Source organism: Phyllopteryx taeniolatus, chromosome 17, assembly GCF_024500385.1.
Source record: "Phyllopteryx taeniolatus isolate TA_2022b chromosome 17, UOR_Ptae_1.2, whole genome shotgun sequence".
Lineage (NCBI taxonomy): Eukaryota > Metazoa > Chordata > Actinopteri > Syngnathiformes > Syngnathidae > Phyllopteryx > Phyllopteryx taeniolatus.
In genome coordinates this window covers 19,420,451-19,441,928 of record NC_084518.1, presented here as the reverse complement: position 1 = coordinate 19,441,928, position 21,478 = coordinate 19,420,451, and the positions used below count along the sequence as shown (strand labels likewise).

Here is a 21,478-nt window from a genome sequence, read left to right as displayed (position 1 = left end):
CCATCCATGTTAATGTTAAAATCTAATTATATATAATTAAATTATAATTAATTTTGATTCTCTATAGCTGCATGAAAATATAACACACAAATGTTAATATATTTTTTTAAATCACTTAGGTCAGTCAAAAACGTTAATCATTGACATGTTAATTTTTTATCTGCTATTTTATCAATACACAAATGTTAATGACAAACTTTTTTTTTCTTCAGGCAAAAATCTTACACTTGGAAAAAGGTTAACTGAAAAATCAATGTTTTTTCTGTGATAAAATATATTTAAAAAATATTCAAATGGTAACACAATATAAATTAAAAAACTCCTCTTTAGTTCCATCAAAAATAATCTTTTTGTGTAACAATGAGATTTTAATAAAAGAAATGTGAAGAGTTTATGTATATAAAAATATATAATTTCAATTATTACATTTAAAAAAAAATCAAGATCATTAATATTAATTTGACATCTGTTGATGATCACGAAAATAATAAAATATATATATTTTTTCTTCTGTGACATTATCCATTAAATACTACAAATGTTGGGAATATTTTAAACGTTGATTCAACTCATTAATGGCTCACAACAATTAGAAGATTTTTTTTTTTAATAAAGCAAGACCAAGCAAATCATATCTAATAACAATAATACAAATATAAATACAAAACAAAAATGTCAGTCTTAGCTTGTCATAAGAACTTGGTGTTAACTTTTCAGTCCCTATCGTCGGCTTCCTTTCGCTCGCGGCCAAACTCCAGCACCAAAGGTTTCCCAAGCAACCGGTAACCATGGAGCAGCTGCAAAGCATTCTGGGCCGCTTCAGTGTCTCCATACACAAAACGCGCACATAAATATACTGCATACTCAACATTATGCTGCATAGCTAGTGCGTACTCACCTGGCAAAGTGACAAAGGCCTGACCCTTCATGCGTCCCGTCAGCAGGCGGTACAGCAGTGGGGGTCCGCCGCCAGTCCCCTCGAACCTGGAGAACAGCGCCACCAGCTGGGCCACCGACGCCTGTGGGCTCAGGTTCTTCACGCACACCACCTGGAAAGAAAAATACTTTTTTTTTTTTTTTTCTACCAGATGGAGCCCAATTCCTGTCTAATACATCGTGACTGAGAGACAAACATTTTGTATGTTGTTACGTTTAGCCTGGGTTGTTAAAGTAAGTCATGACAGTCTTGCCACAATTATTATTATTTTTTTTAATCAAACCATCTGTAAGTCATTTATTTTTAAGGGTAATGTTGCTAAATTAGTTTGAAATTATATTAAACTGTTTTGGGATAAATAGTTTGTGGTATATTTGCAGTTTAAAGTATTCAAATGGGCCAGTGATTCTTCAAATTTTTAGACCAAGAACTGGCCCACCCAAAAAGTCATTCTTAAAAAGTTATTAGTTCTTGTAAGCCACTGTAACATTAGGCACATTTTGAACATTAACATTGTGCTAAAATATGGGGGGAAAAAAACTACTTTAATGTATTGCACACAAAAGTTAAATGAAATTTGCACCAAAATAAAGGTTTAAAAACAAAGTTCTTGAAGATTAAATGCAAATGTATTGAATTTACAAGTTAAATACAACTAAGCTGCACACTTAGGCAGTGATTCTTTGGCATACGACTAGAGAACCAACACTTTGAGAATCACCGATAGAGGCAATTAGAAATATTTTCAGTCGCATTTTCTTCACGGGGTTACTGTACAGCATTCTGTCTAATATAAAAGTATTGTTGTGGCGCCATCTTGGTGCCACGCACTATATTGAAGGAGCTTCATGTAGTACTTTGACAGCATCTTGTGGCATCTATAGGCAATTCAATTACTTCCGGATTTTCATTATGAATAGCAGGGGAACGCTTTATTGTTTTAAGAAGAATTTTGTGGACCATACTCTGGAGGGTTTTCCAGGCTGGTAGTTCCGGAACCTCGGGATGCTCCGGATCCCCTCCTGGCTTTCACGATTCTCAAGGATTTCCTGGTCTGTCACGGTCGCCACCCGCCCCGTGACGGTCAGCGGCTGGCCCGAGCCGGCCCCCTCCGCCCCACGCAGGCTGCCAATTGGCCGGCTGATCTCCAGCCGGGGAGAAGCGCGACGCTCCGACGGTTCTGGAGAGCCTTCCTCTGATTGGCTGTCAACTCCTTGGAGCGAGTCATGTGACACCGCTGATGTAGAAAGGCGTGACGGTCTGGCAGCTTCCCCGCCTTGAGGCTCCTTGCTGAGAAGATCCCTGTAGAGGGAGGCCACTGGATCTGTTGATGGCGCCCCCTGCAGGCCATCTTGGTTATTTTCATCTGCAGGGAGGAGAAAGTCTCTTTTTATCTCTTCATGAATCAATCATTTCTTCAAATAGTGGCAAGTACTTGAAAAAATAAACGCCACACCCCGTATAGATGCCTCCCTTTTTTTCCCCCAATACGGCAAAAAAAAATTGTAATAATTATCTTTATTCACACAGAACGTTAATTATTTGTTGGGTGCCACTTGAAAAAATAAACACCTCACCCCAAACAAACGCCTCCCTCTTTCCATCATGAAAGAATTACCATATTTCCTTTATTTAGAAGAAATAAATGCCTCATCCCAGATAGACAGCAAAACAGTCTGAATCTAGCTTTTCTGGTGTTATAGATACTTAAAGGAAATACATTACAGTATTTCCCCAAATCCTGGACTCTATTCCAAATATGCTACACATCAATTATTTGCAATCGTCCACTTAAAAAAATAAAACGCCTCACTCCAAATAGACAGTAAAACCGTCTGAATTTCTGGCTTTGTCTGAAAACTAATTATACATAACCCATTTCCGTATTTCATCAAATAGTGACCCCTACTTTAATTGACGCCATGTCTCACTTCGTCGCAGCATCCCAAATCAACGCCTTATCCCAAATAGTAAAACAGTCTGAATGAAGATTTTCTGGACTGATAGCTAATTAAAGGAAACATTTGACTGTATTTTCTCAAATAGGGGCCCCTTTGCCAGTAGATGCTTTGGCTAAATTACTTGCTATCGTCCACTTTTTAGACATAAACCCCTCACCCCAAATAGACAGTAAAACAGTCTGAATTTCAGGATTTCTGGTCTGAAAACCGCTTAAAGAAAAATTATTTCTATATCGCCTCAACAAGTGGCCCCTACTCCAATAGACAGCATGTCTCAATCAGTCGCCGGGTACCACTTGAAAAATAAACGCCTGTTTTTGTGCTGAACCCATTCAAACTCTGTTGCTAAGCAAAACAGCAGGACCTACCACCTGCAGGTGAGTAAATAAAGGTCCCCCAAACGGACGCCGTACCTCGGTGGTAGAGCGCAGTGAGGAAACCTTGGCGTTCGCTGCCCTGGAAGAGCGCCTGCTCGATCTCCATCTCGCGGCGGGACAGCGGCTGGCTGGCGGCGAAGCGCTGGGGTCGCGCCAGGAGCTCCGCCCGGGCCGCGATCTTGTCCTGGATGGCCTGGAGGCGCTGCCGCTTGACGTCGGGAGCCGCGCAAACGCCGTGACACTGTAACAGAAATAGCGTTGTCGTCCCGTGGAAATTTACCAGCATTGTTCCAACTCTTTGCAACCTGAAACAGAAATGATTAAGACTGGCTAGAAACCTCCGAGAGGTCAGTGGTGTTCACCTGTTCGGGTACTTCTGGGGCATCCCTGCTCTGCCACAGCTGGATCTCGGGGTCGGTGAGGCCCAGCTCCCGCAGGTTGGCCAGCTCCCGCTCGTCATCCTGCAGCGCTTGAAACTGAGACAGACTCCGCACGCCAGATGCTTGCTCGCCGAACGGCCGGTAGAGCGCCGCCGGGGCGAAGCTTCTCTTCTTGGCTACACATCTGGATCACAGAAAACATTGATTGAATAGAACAGGCAACAATCTTTACATTCTTAACTGTCGGACAGTAACTCGTGTTAATATAAAAAGGTAAAAGCAATCAAAATACTCTACGAAGTAGATTCGAAGGGTTACAAAGCTATTTGTAAAACTTTAGGACTCCAGCAAACCACGTTCAGAGGCATTATCCACAAATGGAGAAAATATGGAAAAGTGGTGAACCTTCCCAGGAGTGACCATCAGTGTTCATAACTCAACAATATGGAAGACACTGGGCAAAAATGGCATCCATGGGAGAGAAAACGTAATATGAATAGCAAAATCGTGTGTAATAATATAGTGTGTACGGCTCCTTTAAGATTATTACTTGTTTTTTACTTTTCTAATTAGTGTTAACGTTTATGGTAAGGCCCGACTCTAACTGCTTCGAACATAAGCACACATAATCATTCTCCACTCGCTGAACTGATGTCTTGCGAGGAATCACTCGTTCCATTTGGCCATTTTGTCACCTGTCGATGTCGACTTGGGTGTGGAGTTGCCGCAGCAGAAGACTATGAAGCTGCCGCTGTCCTTCAGTCTCCTGCTCCTCCAGCAGCGGACCGTCCTCGCAGGGTCGCCGACTCACTCTTGAGACACACACACACAAATGAATTAAGAAGAGTTTTTAAAAATTTCATCCGTCCATCCATTTTCTGAGCCGCTTCTCCTCACTAGGCTCGCGGGCGTGCCGGAGCCTATCCCAGCAGTTATCGGGCAGGAGGCGGGGGTACACCCTGAACTGGTTGCCAGCCAATCGCAGTAAAATTTCATTTAACCATTTATTATTATGATCAAATAATTCTGGAAAAAAAATCTAAACAAATACGTCCTGTTTTATTAAATTATTATAAAAATGCATTTATGGCTATAAAGTCTTCCCCCTCGAATAAACACCTGGTACTCTTTCTACAGTGAATGCACAAATACCCAAGGCGACCCTTAGCGGACATATCTGACTAAAAGTAAAAAAAAAAAAAAAAGAAAGACAATAAAAACAAATAAATCATATTTTTTGAATGAGAGCTATACAAATAATAACCATTTTAAAAATATAACTGATAATCAAAATAAGAATAAAATTAAAAGAATGGATGCCCAAAAATACAAATGAAGGCTATAAAAATATTTGTATTTAAAATAATAGTATTAACAAGTAGTAATAACAAAACATGAATATGATACGTTTTAAAAAGTAATAGACAATAAAAATAATCAAAAATAAAACTTTTTTTCAATGAGCCTAATAGCAATTAAAAATAAATAAATAAAAAAGTGCTACTTAATTGACCTTTTACGGCTTTCCCCATTCTTAATTTAGTCATGTTGAAAATCTTGAGAAAGTGAACCATACGGCAGTATTGTACCAACCAAGAAGAGTCGCCGCCTTGTTCTCCTTTACATTATCACGGCAAAACATGAAAGAATACGTGCAACGTGTATTTGAAAATAGTATTTGTGGTTAAAGATAGAGTAGTAATAGTGCTTATTGACAACATATACCTGAAAAAAAGAAGACGGGGTTTGTTTACCTTCGCATAATTCCGCGCTGGGCTCCCACTTCTGGTACATTGCATCATGGGAAATGTTGCCGTACTGTGTTACAGCGGCCGACGCTCGCTGAGTAACCTATTTTCCTTTACGTTTTAGCGGCAACAAATACGTACTTATATGTAACGAGATATAGTATTTATGCTCAAATACTGTGTCACGGTGCTTGTTGAGTTCCTGCTTCCGGGGCGTTGCATCATGGGAATTGTAGTCAAATCACAGAAATGAGCGTTTTCAGCCTGCTGATCGCGTGCACTGATTCACTATGGGTATATAATAAAAATAAATAAACCATTTTATGGCAAGAGGTCCTTGTTGGCGGTGTTTTCAACAAGTATATATGGAGCATATATGTCTTTTTAATGCTGGAATTCAGTTGTTAAATCTGTTTTAATGCTGCAAAATGACACCTTGCTCAGTTATAATAGATCACCGTGTTGGCTCCCTAGCAAACTTGTGTACGGTGTCAAATTTATCAGATGCTGCAAAACCTCCACACACATGCACTCGCGCGCGCACGCGCGCGCGCGGAGACGAGCGCCCTCCCCACCCTGCTGGAGTGTCCTCAATTTGCCTTTCGTATGACGTCAGTAAGGTGACATGGGCGCTCTCCACACATATCGGCATGGCACATAATTGAGTGGGGTTGGCGTACATGCGCTGTCAATGCCTTTTCAATTTCGGCCGTGCATGTCCCCCCAAATAGTGCACAACATGCACTCCAACTGCAGACGTGCACGGCTCGGGCTCTCTCTGCGCAGCGAGTGAGTGACAGAGATGAGGGGTGGGGACGCAGGGTGGGGTCACAAGCAGGGAGAGGCGGAGGAGGAACAGGCAGAGAGAGAGAACCCAGCCCTTCAATGCACGGCAGCGAACGGCAAGAACCAGAGGGGCAACGCTTGGCTGAATTATTCTAATTTTTTTTTTTTTTTAATTTTTTTTATTAGTGGGGGGGTTTGCAAAGACCGACGCTGCGGATATGAACGAAACAGAAGAGGCGCGCACCACCGTGCTCCTATAGCCCGAATATACACAGCTCCTCCTCCTTGTCCTCTCCCATAAACCCTCCTTTCTCTCCCCTTTCCCCACATTAGGGCTCTACACACCCAAAGCCCCCCCACCGACGCCCCCCTTCCCCCTCCCCCCCTTACGAGATGCACACGGAGAGCCGCCACAAGAAAGTAAGTGCACGTTCTATTTGACACTTTGTGACGATGTCAGCGCAATGTGGCTCTTTAATAATGTTCGCGGGCCGAGTTGGTTGGCGAAAACTGGGCAAGGGGGTAAACGGAAGGCGCGATCTGCATCCTCACAGGACACCATCTTATTTTTTTAAAGGGCCAGCAGCACTTCCACCCCACCCCCCTCCCTCCTCCTCCCGCGCATGCGCACGGAGGGAAGAGCCAGGTGCACTTCCGTCTGCCATTGTTGTACAGTACAGCGTTCTTCGTATATGGAGGTTGGAGGGCTACAAAGTGAATGAATTTGGGGAATATAAACTTCACTTACAAGGGAGCTGATTGAATAACGGTTGTTTATTTGATATATTTGATAGTTAACTCATCGTGGCACAGTGATTGGCTGGCCACCAGTCCAATGGGTGGGGAGCCAAAAGAGGGTCACAGACAGCTAGTAAAAATTACATGTATTCATATTCTTTTTTTATTTTTTTAAATTATTTTTTATATGTACAGTACAGAGGCATACAGAGTTCCCACTTAATAGGTGAGCAAAAGGAAATGTTACTTCACTAGTTTACTCTGTAAACAAATACAGTGCAGGTCAGCCTCTGGCTAGCGGGCGTCATGCTAGCAATATGCTTTTGGCGGTCCAGTTGGCTACCGCATGCTCGCGTGGATTCACCTATTAGCTCAATTTTTGCCAATGTTTTTTTTTCCTTCAATTTAAAATGCCAAAAAATGCTTATTGGCAGTTTATCCCTGCTTATTCCGGAGTTGTTTGGGTTTAAAAAAAAAAAAAAAAAACATTTTTCAATTTTTTTTCCCCAATTTTTTTTCTTTCAATGCATTTATGTAAATTATCCACAGATTTTTGCTATTTGCGAATAGCGGGGGTTTACCGTATTTCAAACACATTTGAAACTGCGTTTAATAAGAAAACATACTGTACATGTGTTTTCAGAGGGTCTTTTTAAACCCAAAAAAGCGAAAAGCCTTGCGATTGACTGGCAACCAGTCCATTGTTAGTCTTTATGTGTCTTGTGGTTGACATGCGACCAGTTAATTATTTGTGTCTCCTGTGACTAATTGCTCACCAGTCCATTTGTTGTCCAAAAATTTATAATTACAATTTTGTATGATACATCAGTATTTTTGCCATTATATTTAATATTTTCTTCACTGATTGGCTGGGATTTAACTGACACCAAATATGGTCTTCCTTGGGCTTTAAAATCGTTGAACTTTTACTGTCTAGTGCAAGACCAATGCTGCATTCAAGACAACTGAGAAATAGGATTTTTCCCACTTTTGTCTTAGGAAGTCCGCTCTATAATGCAGTAATCGAGATGCCAATACTTCTGCGGGGTGTCGCCGTTGTTGTGCGACCACCATTGTTGTGTGGCATCTGGGGGCAGATCCTTCTCTCCTGTCCGAGGTTTGGAATTTCCTAGGTTTATCAAATGCAGCGGTTGGAATCCTGGAAAGTACAGTATTTGCCAGTGTTTTCTAGGATATTTTTTTTCACTTTTGTGTGTGTGTTTGTGTGAAACCAAAATTGGGCCTCATTATGCATGCATTTGTCAATTGTTAACTGGGCTGAACAAAGTTTGATCACACTCCTGAGATAGTGTGTGTGTGTGCGTGCGCCCGTCCTCACGTCTCATGAACACACTTTTGTCATCTTGACATTGGCGTGTCTCTGTGTGAAAGCGCACGCAGTTGCGTCAATATCCCGTCTTTGCTGTCTACTGTGTGAAAAGAGAAAAGGGAAACCGTGTGAAAAGGGTTGTTCTCGGAGAGGACGCGGCCACCGAGCTTTGAGTGCCGCAAAGTGTCATCAGCAGGTTGCGACAGAGAGACTGGAAGAGTCACAGAAAGGCATAGAAGTAGACCTTGGAATTGTTTTCCCTATTTAGCTTCTTGTTAGAGAAGAGTTGTTTGACTTCATCTGGAAAGTGCATTTTCGATTCGTCCCTGAAATTTTCCAGTGTCTTGAACTTTTTGTGATATGTGTTTTATATGCCTCCCCCTTTTTTTTTTGATAGCGTGTGCAGTGTTAAAGAGGCAGGAAGGTTCTGGAAGCTTCTCGAGCTTCACGCAGAGAGAGTCTGACACGGAAGAAGCTTGTTTCACGCGGTGGCTGAGTATTTTGGTATCAGGTGGCTTGAGCGGATGACTGGTTAGTTGGCCAGCTGGCTGCCTCTTTGTGTGCGTGCGCGCGCGCATGCGCGTCGAGATAAATGAGCGTGAGGTACGACGGCGTGGTGTGAGGAATGGGCCGAGCGCTTCAGGGCCAGCCCGAGGGTCGCCGCTGGCCGGAGGCGGCACGCTCGGGTCGCAGTCGAGACGTTGTCAGTGAGAATTAACGAGCGGCAGGTAGTCGAGCGGCACGCTAAAATGAATGTGCTGCTACAGTATGCTGTACTGTTCATCGTAGAAGGAGTGTAGGGGATCTAATATTGATATTTTTATGCCACGCTAGATAGTATTAATATACAGTGTAGTGCAACGATTAATCGACAACTAAGCGATTATCAAATGAATCTATAATGATTTTTGATAATCGATTAATCGTCTAACACCGGTTCCCCTTGCATTACTGTTTACTGTTTTTTCTATTTAATTTTGATAATCTTTGATGTCCTTTTATGGGGTTTGCATGATAACTGCGGTTGGAAATGCCCAAAACGTCCTTTTTTCAAGCTATTCTATAGTAAGTCTTTGTCACCTGCCTTTTAAGACGGTCGATTTGTCATCATTGTGCGACATGTAAATGAGCTTTGCTCTCATTGGATCGCTCTTCTTCCCTCATTTAAATATGGAAAACAGCTTGGCTCTGATTGGTCCATGTCACGGCGTCTGCTAGAATGACATCACGTCCTTCGATTCAGACTCGAATCCCGTCTTTTTCGATTATTTTCTATTTTCTGTACTTTAAAAAAGTGTGTTAAAATGTGTGTTCACTGTATGATATTTTCCCCAACTATTCCAGTAGTATTACAATACAGCCGTTGCACAATTATCACTCCGTTATAAAACAAGCATGTTCCAAAATTTGATACTGTACCACAGGAGACATCGATCCGATATTGGATAAGGATTTTATTACCTCGTCAGTGAGATGACTTCCATGATGTCGTATTGAGGAAGATGTTTATTGAAGCAATACACAGCGTGAGAAGTTGCCTCATTTCCTCCAGCGGCAAGGAGGAAGTTATTTTCTTTGTTTGCTGGTCAGCCTCGTTTTAGCTCTATTTATAGACACACAGACAACTTTATATGCCCTTAGTCTCCTCTCAGATACAGAAAGTCATCGTACCAACATCCACAAATGGTGAGAAGTAAATGCTGTACAAACATGCCAAAGTTAGCTTAGCTTGTTGCAGTGTCTTAGCTCTGGATGCTGTAGTATGATACTCTACAGTCTCTGCTTTGCCCTCAGTCTCCTCTTGGATAAAATTCAACTCTTCACCATCAGCCACATGCCAAGAAATGAATTCAAAACGGCAAAAATAAACACACATGCTAATGTTAGCTTAGCCTGTAACTGTGCCGAAGCTGTGGATGCTGCAGTGTGGTGCTCCGCTGTCTCCACTTTGCTGCAATTTGCCCTTAATCTCCTTACGTTTTTGTCTCCTCACTTGCTGAGAGGTAAATACAAAATGCAAATGACAAAAAACAAACTGAAATAGTTAACAATAGCTTAGCCTGTAACTGTGCCTGCAGTATGGTACTCCACAGTCTCTACTTTGCCCTCAGTCTCATCTCGGACAACATTCTTATTGTAATGTCCTTACCAACTAGATGCCAAGATGTTAATACAAAACACAATTGACAAAAAAAAATCAATCGTCTCTTCTTGGATAAGATTTGTCACCATAAACCTCACCACATGCTGAGAAGTAAATACAGAACAAAATAAAAATAACAAAAAACATGCTATTGTTAGCTTAGCGTGTTGCTGCTTTATGGTACTCCAGTCTCCACTTTACTGCAAATTGCCCTCAATCTCCTCTTGGGTAAAATTCATCTCCATACAAATTGCCGCATGCTGAGAAGTAAAATGACAAAAGGAAACACAAACATGCTAATGCTAGCTTAGCATGTTGCTGCAATACAGTGCTCCTCAATGTCCACTTTTAGTGCACTTTGCCCTCAGTCTCATCTTGGATAAAATGTGCCTCCCTGACTTAGGGTAAATTGCCGAAAAGTTGTCCTGTGGGTCGTTGTTGTTTCTTATTGTGCTTCATACTGAATGATGTGTTCAATGTGGCGTGTTTTTTTCTCCCTGTAGTTTCCAGCTATTTCTTTAATGGAGTTATATCAAATTGTTCTCAAATGTGTGCTGCTTTCAGTTTCTTTTTTGTTATGTCACTGCTCGCTGATACGACCATCCACTCTATCTATCTGTGTCCTTGAACGCACTGTTTGAGGAACCTTCAGACCACAGAAGCTCAGAAGCTTCTCGAGTGTGTTTGTTTGTTTGCACCGCATTTATGTGTTTGTCTACTTTGTGTATGTGTATGTGCGTGCGGATAAGAGGGTGTGTAGGGAAGTGGCAGTCGGCTTTGCGTCAGCAGGGTGTGGTGTGATAACAGGCAGGCGGCTTCTCTCGCTTGCCTCGCTGCTCGCCAGATGGAGGACACACCCGGTGTTTCATTACACTCTTATGTGCACTCCTCCGCGCGTGCGGGTGTGCGTGCGTATGTGTGCGTGCGTGTGACCTGTGCGTGCACTAGCGTCTGTCGACTAGCCTCGGTTCCGGGTGGTCGTTTTTGTCCGCGAAACTGCGAAAACCACACCACAGTGAACACGTCGGTGAGAATTTTATTCAATAGGAGACTGAGGGCAGCAAAGTAGAGACTGTGGAGCGTAATACTCCAAGGCCTGGAGCTAAGGCACAGTAACAGGAGAAGCTAGTCATTTTGTCTGCAGGAAACTGCGAAAACCAGTCAGCCGCAGTCAACACGTCGGTCAGAATGAGACACATTTGATTGGAGAAGAGACTAAGGGCAAAGTACAGCGAAGTTGAGACTGCGGAGCGTAACACTGAAGATTCTAGAGCAACATATCATTGCCCTCAGTTTGCTTGTGGGTAAAATTGGTGTCTGTACCATTTCCCTAAGTCTCCTCAAGGGTAAAATTGGTCTCCGTACAATTGCCCTCAGTCTCCTCTTGGATAATTTTTTTCTCTGTACCATCCCCTTAGTCTACCCTTGGGTAATCTGGGCTCCATACCATTGCCCTCAGTCTCCTCTTGGATAAAGTTACTATCCGTACCATTGCCCTCAGTCTCCTCTTCAATAAAATTTATCATCATATCATTACCCTGATTATCCTCTTGAAAACTTTTTTTTTTCTCTGTGCCATTGACCTCCGTCTCCTCTTGGATACCATTTGTCTCCATACCATTGCCCTCAGTCTCCTCATTGATAAAATTTGTCACTGCACCACTGGCCTCAGTCTCCTCTTGGGTCAAATTTGTCTGCACACCATCAACCTCAGTCTTCTCTTGAACAAGATTTTCTCTATACCTTTACCCGAAATCTTCTCTTAGATAATTTTTTTCTCCATACCTTTGCCCTCAGCCGCCACTTGGATAAACTTAACCTCATGAAAATGCTAATGAAATTCGTCATGTAACAACAATAATACATGTCAGTGCAAAAAATATTTGGGTAGAAAATCCTACTAAATTTACTTACTTCTTACTTCTCCAACATTATTCTTTTACGCTCATTTTGGTGCACAATTTCATGTTTACTTTGTTGTCGTCGTTGTTTTTTTCCCTTCCCCCTTGGCAACTCCAGCCTTATTTCCATCCCATAATGTTCCTTTTTTCATATCTCAATGCAATCGAGTGTGGCAGAACCACTTTTTGGGGTGAACTTGACGTGAACCCTTGAGCGTGCGGTCACTGTATTTTTACCCTCTTTTCTCACGCTCGTTGTGCAAACAACAACAACAAAATCCACTGCATTGTGATGTGTGTGTGTGTGTGTGTGTACATTATTTATTTCTAAAAAGTTTTTGCTGGGGTGCCTTGGGGGTTGGTTGCCGCCTCCAAACAGCTCGTGGGAGCGGGCAGCCGTGTTCCGACCGCATATGTGTGGATCCTGCAGGGGGATCTCCCACCCCCCACCCAAAACACACACACATACACACACACGGTAAGGACCAGAGCGGGGGGCGGGGGGTGGTGTTGGTGACAGCGAGTGAGCAGAGCGCTGACCCAGTTAGACTCCGTCGTCCCGCCCTCTTTCTCTCACGCTGTATGGGGGGTGGGGGTGGGATAAGCATGTAATAACGTTTAAATGGAGCTATGCTAATATGCAAATTTGCTAATCATGGAGGCGATGGTGCTAACGTTAGCCGATAACTCTCGAATCGTCATGTTTGTGGTATACAACGTGATTTTAGAGGGGGTTGTTTTTATTAAAAAAAAATGTACATATTCCCACAGTTTTAGGGTCCACTTGAAGGCATCATCATAGAGTTTTTTTAAGCGATTGTTTCTTTTGGCTTTTTTCAGTATACAGACAAGTCCCAAATTAAGAGTTGCGGGCCTCCAGTGTAGTACCACGTTGTGCCACAACAGGCGAGGCAGCACTGAACTACTCTACTGGAAAGACATGCAGTGTAGTTAACAGCAAGAAGAAGAGGCAGAGCAGGTCCCCAACTAAACTCCAGTAATAGTTCCCACAAAGCGGAGAGAATGTATGCCTGTGAATAATGTTGTAAGTTCTATTTGTATGTGTTGCTTCTCCGTGTGTGTTAAGTAGCTTGTTTGAAGGTTTTAGAGTTACTGTAACTTCTGTTAGCTTGTCTAATGCCAAGAACAAAAAAACATCCATCCATCCATTTTCTTTACCGCTTATCCTCACTAGGGTCGCGGGCTGCTGGAGCCTATCCCAGCTATCTTCGGGCGGGAGGCAGGGTACACCCTGAACCGGTCGCCAGCCAATCGCAGGGCAAATAGAAACAAATAACCATTCGCACTCACATTCACACCTACGGGCAATTTAGAGTCTTCAATCAACCAACCACGCATGTTTTTGGGATGTGGGAGGAAACCGGAGTGCCCGGAGAAAACGGCACAGGGAGAACATACAAACTCCATACAGGCGGGGCCGGGATTTGAACCCTCGTCCCCAGAACTGTGAGGCAGAAGCGCTAACCAGTCGTACGTTATTGGTGCTTTATGCTGCATTAGCGCCACCAACTGACATTGTCCTTCCACTGCATGGAAACGAATGTGAGTTGCCAGTGGCTGGATGTTGTGAAGTTTGCTGGTGCCATCTAGCGGTGGAGGTCTGAAGCGCACACTGTGCTTACATTTTTGCTTGTATCTTAAGACAAAAAAATTGACCGTACGATAACAAACAATATAGCAGGGGGAACACTATAGATTTTTGTATCAAACAAGCTTGTGGCTATTAAACTTAAACACGCGACAACTTTGTGTTGTTTTGCTGTATGACATTTTCAACTGCTTAAATTCAATTTGTCGGCCGAAATGCCTCGGCCGTCACTGTTCTATCTCCTCCCGAGCTGGTAGCGGGGCGTTAACGCTTGGACATGGCTCACGCTCGGCTGGCCTTTTAGCGGATAAAAATAGCTTGCTACAAAAGTGCCGGGACGGAGACGCGTTTGAAGCCCTCTCCGGAAATACTTCAATCGCTCTTAAGATGTGATGGTGGGACTAAGAAGGGAAGGAGTTAACAGGAATGATAAAACTGTATTTTCCATGGCTCTTTTCTTAAGTACAGTTGTACTGGTGAGGCAAGGACATCCACTTCTATGCCTTTCTGTGACTCCTCCAGTCTGTCTGTATCGCTGCTGCTAGCCTGCTGATGACACCCTGTGACCCTTAAAGCTCAAAAGCCACTTACCTCTGAGAAAATCCTGTTTAAAGCCTCGCCACTGCATTATACTGCCATCCGCAGGTTGTAATAGAGACACACAGAGACTGGATGTCGGCCTGTTTTACTGCCGCTTTTCTTCTCTCCCCTCTTCTGCTTGAAAAGACTAACTGTGCTTTTCCATGTTGTTAGTGTAAGCAGTGCATGTCAACTATGTACTCCGGAAAAACAATTTGCTTAAAATGTAAATCATCCTGACAAAACTTCAGTTTAGAAATAAACTCCATTAATCACCCAGGACGAGCTAAAGGTTAGCCTCACTTCTTCAGTTTTTCTTCTTCTACAACCCCAATTCCAATGAAGTTGGGACGTTGTGTTAAACATAAATAAAAACAGAATACAATGATTTGCAAATCATGTTCAACCTATATTTAATTGAATACTCTAAAAAGACAAGATATTTAATGTTCAAACTGACAAACATTATTGTTTTTAGCAAATAATCATTAACTTAAAATATTATGGCTGCAACACGTTCCAAAAAAGCTGGGACAGGTGGCAAAAAAGAAGTTGAGGAATGCTCATCAAACACCTGTTTGGAACATCCCACAGGTGAACAGGCTAATTGGGAACAGGTGGGTGCCGTGATTGGGTATAAAAGGAGCTTCCCTGAATTGCTCAGTCATTCACAAGCAAAGATGGGGCGAGGTTGACCTCTTTGTGAACAAGTGTGTGAGAAAATAGTCGAGCAGTTTAAGGACAATGTTCCTCAACGTACAATTGCAAAGAATTTAGGGATTTCATCATCTACGGTCCATAATATCATCAAAAGGTTCAGAGAATCTGGAGAAATCACTGCATGTAAGCGCCAAGGCCGAAAACCAACATTGAATGCACGTGACCTTTGATCCCTCAGGCGGCACTGAATCAAAAACCGACAGCAATGTGTAAAGGATATCACCACATGGGCTCAGGTACACTTCAGAAAACCAATGTCAGTAAATATAGTTTGGCGCTACATCCGTAAGTACAACTTGAAACTCTACTATGCAAAGCAAAAGCTATTTATTAACAACACCCAGAAACGCCGCCGGCTTCTCTAGGCCCAAGCTCATCTAAAATGGACTGTCTTGAGGACTTGTCTTGGACTGTCTTTATGTCTCCAAAGTGTTCTCTGTCAATTGACTGTCTGTTGTCGTACTAGAGCGGCTCCAATTACCGGAGACAAATTCCTTGTGTGTTTTTTGGACATACTTGGCAAATAAAGATGATTCTGATTCTGATGCAAAGTGGAAAAGTGTTCTGTGGTCCGACGAGTCCACATTTGAAATTGTTTTTGGAAATTGTGGACGTCGTGTCCTCCGGGCCAAAGAGGAAAAGAACCATCCGGACTGTTTTGGACGCAAAGTTGAAAAGCCAGCATCTGTGATGGTATGGGGCTGTGTTAGTGCCAATGGTATGGGTAACTTACACATCTGTGAAGGCACCATTAATGCTGAAAGGTACATACAGGTTTTGGAGAAACATATGCTACCATCCAAGCAACGTCTTTTTCATGGACGCCCCTGCTTATTTCTGCAAGACAATGGCAAACCACATTCTGCACGTGTTACAACAGCGTGGCTTCGTAGTAAAAGAGTGCGGGTACTAGACTGGCCTGCCTGCAGTCCAGACCTGTCTCCCGTTGAAAATGTGTGGCACATTATGAAGAGTAAAATACGACAACGGACTGTTGAACAGCAGAAGCTGTACATCAAGCAAGAATGGGAAAGAATTCCACCTACAAAGCTTCAACAATTAGTGTCCTCAGTTCCCAAACGTTTATTGAATGTTGTTAAAAGAAAAGGTGATGTAACACAGTGGTAAACATGACCCTGTGCCAGCTTTTTTTGGAACGTGTTGCAGCCATAAAATTCCAAGTTAATGATTATTTGCTAAAAACAATCAAGTTTATCAGTTTGAACATGAAATATCTTTTCTTTGTAGTGTATTCAATTAAATGTAGGTTAAACATGATTTGCAAATCATTGTACTCTGTTTTTATGTTTAACACAAGGTCCCAACTTCATTGGAATTGGGGTTGTACTATTCTTTCTTCTTCTTTGACTTCCCGGCAGTCTGGATGCCCTGTGGCACCGTGCTACCTCTCACAGGTCAGTCTTGATACTATGACTATTCGAGTAATGGACACCCCCCCCCACAAATAATTTTTTTTAGAATTGCTCATATAAATATCTTAAACTGTAAATATGCCCCAAATTATGATCCCAAAACACTTTAATATCATTTTACACTCATCTTACAACATCACCCTTAGAAATAAGTTGTTTACAGATGGTTTGGTTTGGAAAAAAATGCACCCGGAATTTCCCCGTTTACATGTAACAAAGACTCTCTGTAACAACCCAAGCTAAACTCAGCTTCTCCCCAACATACAGAGCTTGTCTCTCAGGCGAGATGCATCCCTTCCACTATCACTGCTGTACTACTTGCCTATTTAGACAGAACTTGAGTGGCATCTTAGGGTGTTTCGGAAAGCGCACATAAACTGTGAATCGAAGAGTTTTTCGGCAAATATCTGGGCAAAAAAGTATAGAAAAAAACGACTGCAGTATTTCTTTAGGGGAAATGTTTGGTTTTAAAAGGTATTATTTGTTCAACAGCAGAGCTCCTCACCCTGTTTTTTCCTTCTCGTCTTTTCGTTCTTGGTCGTCTCCTTGGCGAAGCAACCCCCACCCTCACTACCCCCCCACCACACACACACACGACTCCCCCACCCACCCTGACTTCCTGTGTGGAGATCACAAGCTGACAGGGTCGCGCCCACCCCGCCCTTTTTTTTTCGAGTTCCTGGAACTCTGCACTCACAGAGAGAGAGACCCCTCCTCTCGCAGTCCAGTGGTCCTCATAAGGTTTTACACACTAACTGACCCCCACTCCCCCCACCCTCCATGACCCCACCCCCCCCCCCCCACCACCATAATCCCACCCCACCGTGGCCTCCACCCTAACTGCCTCGTCCGAATGGGATTTGTGGAAGATTCGCCTTTTCCGAGTGGGCGCGGTTGGAGTCCAGATGACTTCTCAATATTAACGTGTTGAATTTGATTTTTTCCTCCCTCCGATTTCACCACTTTTTTTTTTTTATCCTGTTCTGCTGAGTTCTTTGCCCGGCGGGGGAGCTCCAGATTAGGTCAAAACAAACCTTGAGGAATTATTGGCTAATCCTTCCTGCGGTTTCGGGCTCTCTCGGCTGTCTCACGTTAACTCCACACAAGGCAAATAGACATTTTTGCTTTTGATACTTTTTTGGAACACCACCCTGACCAAATTGAAGACAATTTTCAAATAAACACATCACTTTTTTTTTTCTTGGTTGTGACATTCGTACTTGTGTATTATCAGACATAACACAAAAAAAGTGTCTTCCAATTTGAAAATCACATAAACAAACGGCCAAAAACTTATTTTGTCTACTTCCAGTTGGCAACAACAATGTTTAAATTAGGGCCGCGGTCATCAAATATTTTTAGAATCGAGTATTGTACTGATTACCCTCTCGATTGAGTAATCGGATACAAATTGATTTTTGCATTATTAAAAACAGTCACGTGCATCTGTGGTGCAAGTATTAATTTTGTCCACTTGGGGTTGGCATCCTCATTTCCATGCTGTAGTATCTGTGACTTTGTGTGTATGGCTTTAAGAGGTGGGGCCTGAACTGGTGAGTGACGTGTTCAATAAAGCGATTGAAAGTGCACCGAAGGCTGTGTCTATCCTCTAACCCGTGCGGGGGCATTACAGTACGTTCTAACTAGCAACGGTAGGCTATATTAAATTAGCTAACAACGACATGTGCTGTGGCGGTAGACATTTTTGTTTTGGTTGTGACATACTTGTGCATTCCCACACATTCTACTATTAAGTCACACATGCGATTGTCTATTTAAAAACAACCATATAGCTTTTCCTTAGGAAAGTCTATTTAGCTTACCAACAAATTTAAACTTGCATCTTTATTGTATGTTCCGCTTATCTTTTAACAATTTTTGTCAAACATTTGTATGCAACAAAAAAATCAGTTGTCTATGCACATTACGATCTCCGAATGTCAATCTTTGGATGAGTGAAGTGGAGGACTGTCTTTGATTTAGGTGGTGGCGTAACAACAGCGTTTTTTTTCGCACGCTGCGGGGCGTGGTTTTGGTCGTCCTTACAGTTTCCCAACTAGCCCCCCCGTTGTGTTTTCCTATTTAGTTTCATGACTTGGGCCTCAGACTCCCGGCTTTGTTCAGAATCTTGCTTGAGGGGGGAATCAGAAGGATTTACAAGCTTTGCTGCCTTTAGGGATGATAAAGTTGATACGTCACGAATGTGTCTCGTCACAATTTTCTTCGACTTACCAACTAAAACAGATCTCGCCTGTCAGGACACAAAAACTGGTCCTAAGTGGAGCAGCAGCTACCGTACCATGCAAACAAAGTGTTTTGGTCTGAAAGAACATTAAATCAAAACGTTTTCTTTTCCCCTTAACCTTGACAACTTCATGAAAACTAAAAGTAATTTAGATGAATTAAAAATTAATTCAAAATTTCTATAAATGTATTTTTAAAATGAAAATTTAAACAACAAAACATTTACAGTAAATGTCACTTGATAATCAAAATCTAAATAAAACATTTAAAAATAAAAATAGTTAAGTGAAATATTGAAAAATACAATATCGACTATATATAAAAAAATAAAATGATAATTCAAATTGATCCGTCAAATAAAATAAAACAAATTCAAATTAAAAATACATTTAAATTTTTACTAGCAATTCAAAAATACAATGAAAAATAATTAAATAATAAAAATTCAATGTGCAGTTAAAATAACAAATACATTAAAATCAAACTTGCAATTAAAATGAAAAGAGATTCTAGTTAAATTAGCAATTAAAGTAAGCAAATAACTGAAATTACATCAATTAAATAAAATTTTTAATAAAACTAAATTCTAATTATACATTACAATTCCATTAAAAATACAAATACTTCTGTTAAAAAAAAAAAGAAAAGCATAGCCCCCCCCACAGTCCCTTGCCAATTTGTGCTGCAAGGAAATCCACACTTGGCTGTGCACTCGACCCGCTCGCTGAATACACACATTGAAGCAGGCAGGGCGAGAAAAGGCTTCAGGCTTCATTTTCATTCATGATGTCACCATAGAGATGGACCAAACGCGGGGGTGACAATTGGCCAATCAGGCAAGAGAATAGACAGTAATTTGTCAAGTGTGGGAAGTAGCTGGACCCAAGAGCAGGCGGAGGCTGATGTAAAATGATGAACAGTTTATTGGGCAAAGGTTATGGAGGTGGTCCTGGATGTGCTGGCAGGCGGCGGCGTGGACAGGTGGCAGGCAGCGGACAGAACAGGCGGCTGGCAGGAATGACGTGTGTCAGGAACACTGGGAACGAGGAGACACAAGAGTTAACAAGGGGACGAGGAGTTGAGCAGCTTACTTGAGTACGGTGGGCCGTGGTACCGTTAGGCGAGGTTGCAGTACTTTGGCGAGGACTTCCTGGAACAGGCAGGCTTAAATACCGGTGGTGATGAGGCTGATTGGAGACAGGTGCTGAAAACAGCGAGGGGAGGGGGGAGCGAGAGAGGACGCAAAGAGCCCTCCAGGCTACTATATAATGGAACTGCAGGGCGGTATGTGACATAATGAGGTCGTTACTTACTCGAAATGAAACACTGCCTGTATCGCACAGTCACTCCAATACTTAATATTTATTTATTTATGAGTCATGATTTTAGGTTTGTTGATTATCATTTCTAGTTCGCTGATTTGATACATTTAAATGTATCGATTTTTTAAAATACAGTTAATGAACATTACCCCACAGTGCTTTGAAATTACTCTTTTTTTATTCCTCTGCTGTATGATAAAAAATATGATTATATTTTATTAATCAGTGTTACCCTGAATTTAAACCAAAATTGCTTTGAAATTAGAATTGTTTGGAATTTATAAAAGATGTAAGGAAATAATTTTTTTATTTCTTTTTAATTTACTTTTCACACTGATTACTGTTTATTTTAATAAATAAATAAACATTACATTTATTAATCTACAAATTATATTTTTAGATTATATATATTTTCCCAAAATTTGGATTTTCTTTAGTTACTCTGCTGTAACTATAGTTTCAAAAAATATCAGTACAAATTTTTTTATATTACTCAGTGTTACCATGACTTTCACCCACAACTGCTTTGAAGTAAGCAAAATACAATAAAAAAATAAAATGTGTACTAGATTTGATTATATTTTTTCCACATACAGGATTTCATTTTAAATAATTTTATAAATTTTAACACTATTCAAAATTATATTTAAAATCAACTCCACTGTATATTGTATTTTCTAATATTTTACTGATAATTATTTTTCCATTATAATTGAATTTCAGTTTTTTTCTTTTTTTTACCTTAAACTTTGAATAACCATTATAGCTATTTTATTTAACACCTTTGAACTACTACCTCCTACTTTTGTGAATGTCGCCCCCCACTGAAGTCCTGTGACAACAGCTTTATTACTATGTTATTAGTACATTATTACAATGTTATTACTAAGTCAGTTTGAGGGTCATGGAACGTGGACTATTTGAAGAGCAAGGAGGATTGTGTTGGTCAGATGGGGGGGGTGGGGGGAAGGTGTGGCATGGAGAGGCCTTTACCTTTGTTTAGAAGCACAGAGGGGGCTCTGTCCCCCTCACAATGGGACTGAAGGGCCACTAGTGTGTGCGCGCGTGTGTGTGTGTGTGTGTGTGTGTGTGTGTGTGCGTGCGTGCGTGCGTGCTTGTGGGAGGGGTGACACAACCAGTCACACCCCGTGGCTGATTGGTCGAGGCCACACCTCAGTGTGGAATCCACTAAAGCCAAGTCACATGACAAGCACTCTCCAACTGTAGAGTCCACTGACTTTTTTTTTAATGAAAAAAGGTTCAGTAAAAG

At 41.8% G+C, this 21,478-nt stretch overlaps 2 protein-coding genes across 2 annotated transcripts in view; one reads left to right on the top strand and one right to left on the bottom strand.

Annotated features, from left to right (window-relative positions):
• Positions 1 to 589: 589 nt before the first annotated feature.
• rbm41 (RNA binding motif protein 41) lies at positions 590 to 5,638 on the bottom strand. The gene is made up of 7 exons (XM_061752644.1): positions 5,410 to 5,638; positions 4,351 to 4,467; positions 3,638 to 3,839; positions 3,312 to 3,516; positions 1,903 to 2,303; positions 899 to 1,049; positions 590 to 826 (listed from the first exon to the last, which is right to left on the bottom strand). Exons 1-7 carry the CDS (start codon positions 5,415 to 5,417, stop codon positions 714 to 716), a joined length of 1,197 nt encoding a protein of 398 aa, XP_061608628.1. The 5' UTR covers positions 5,418 to 5,638; the 3' UTR covers positions 590 to 713.
• A 611-nt stretch (positions 5,639 to 6,249) lies between these two features.
• Positions 6,250 to 21,478, top strand: part of klf8 (Kruppel like factor 8) — a 37,087-nt gene continuing 21,858 nt past the window's right edge. The window contains exon 1 of the mRNA XM_061750757.1: positions 6,250 to 6,609. Within this exon, the coding sequence (XP_061606741.1) occupies positions 6,583 to 6,609 (27 nt within the window). The 5' untranslated portion in view covers positions 6,250 to 6,582. The remainder of the gene's footprint in view (positions 6,610 to 21,478) is intronic.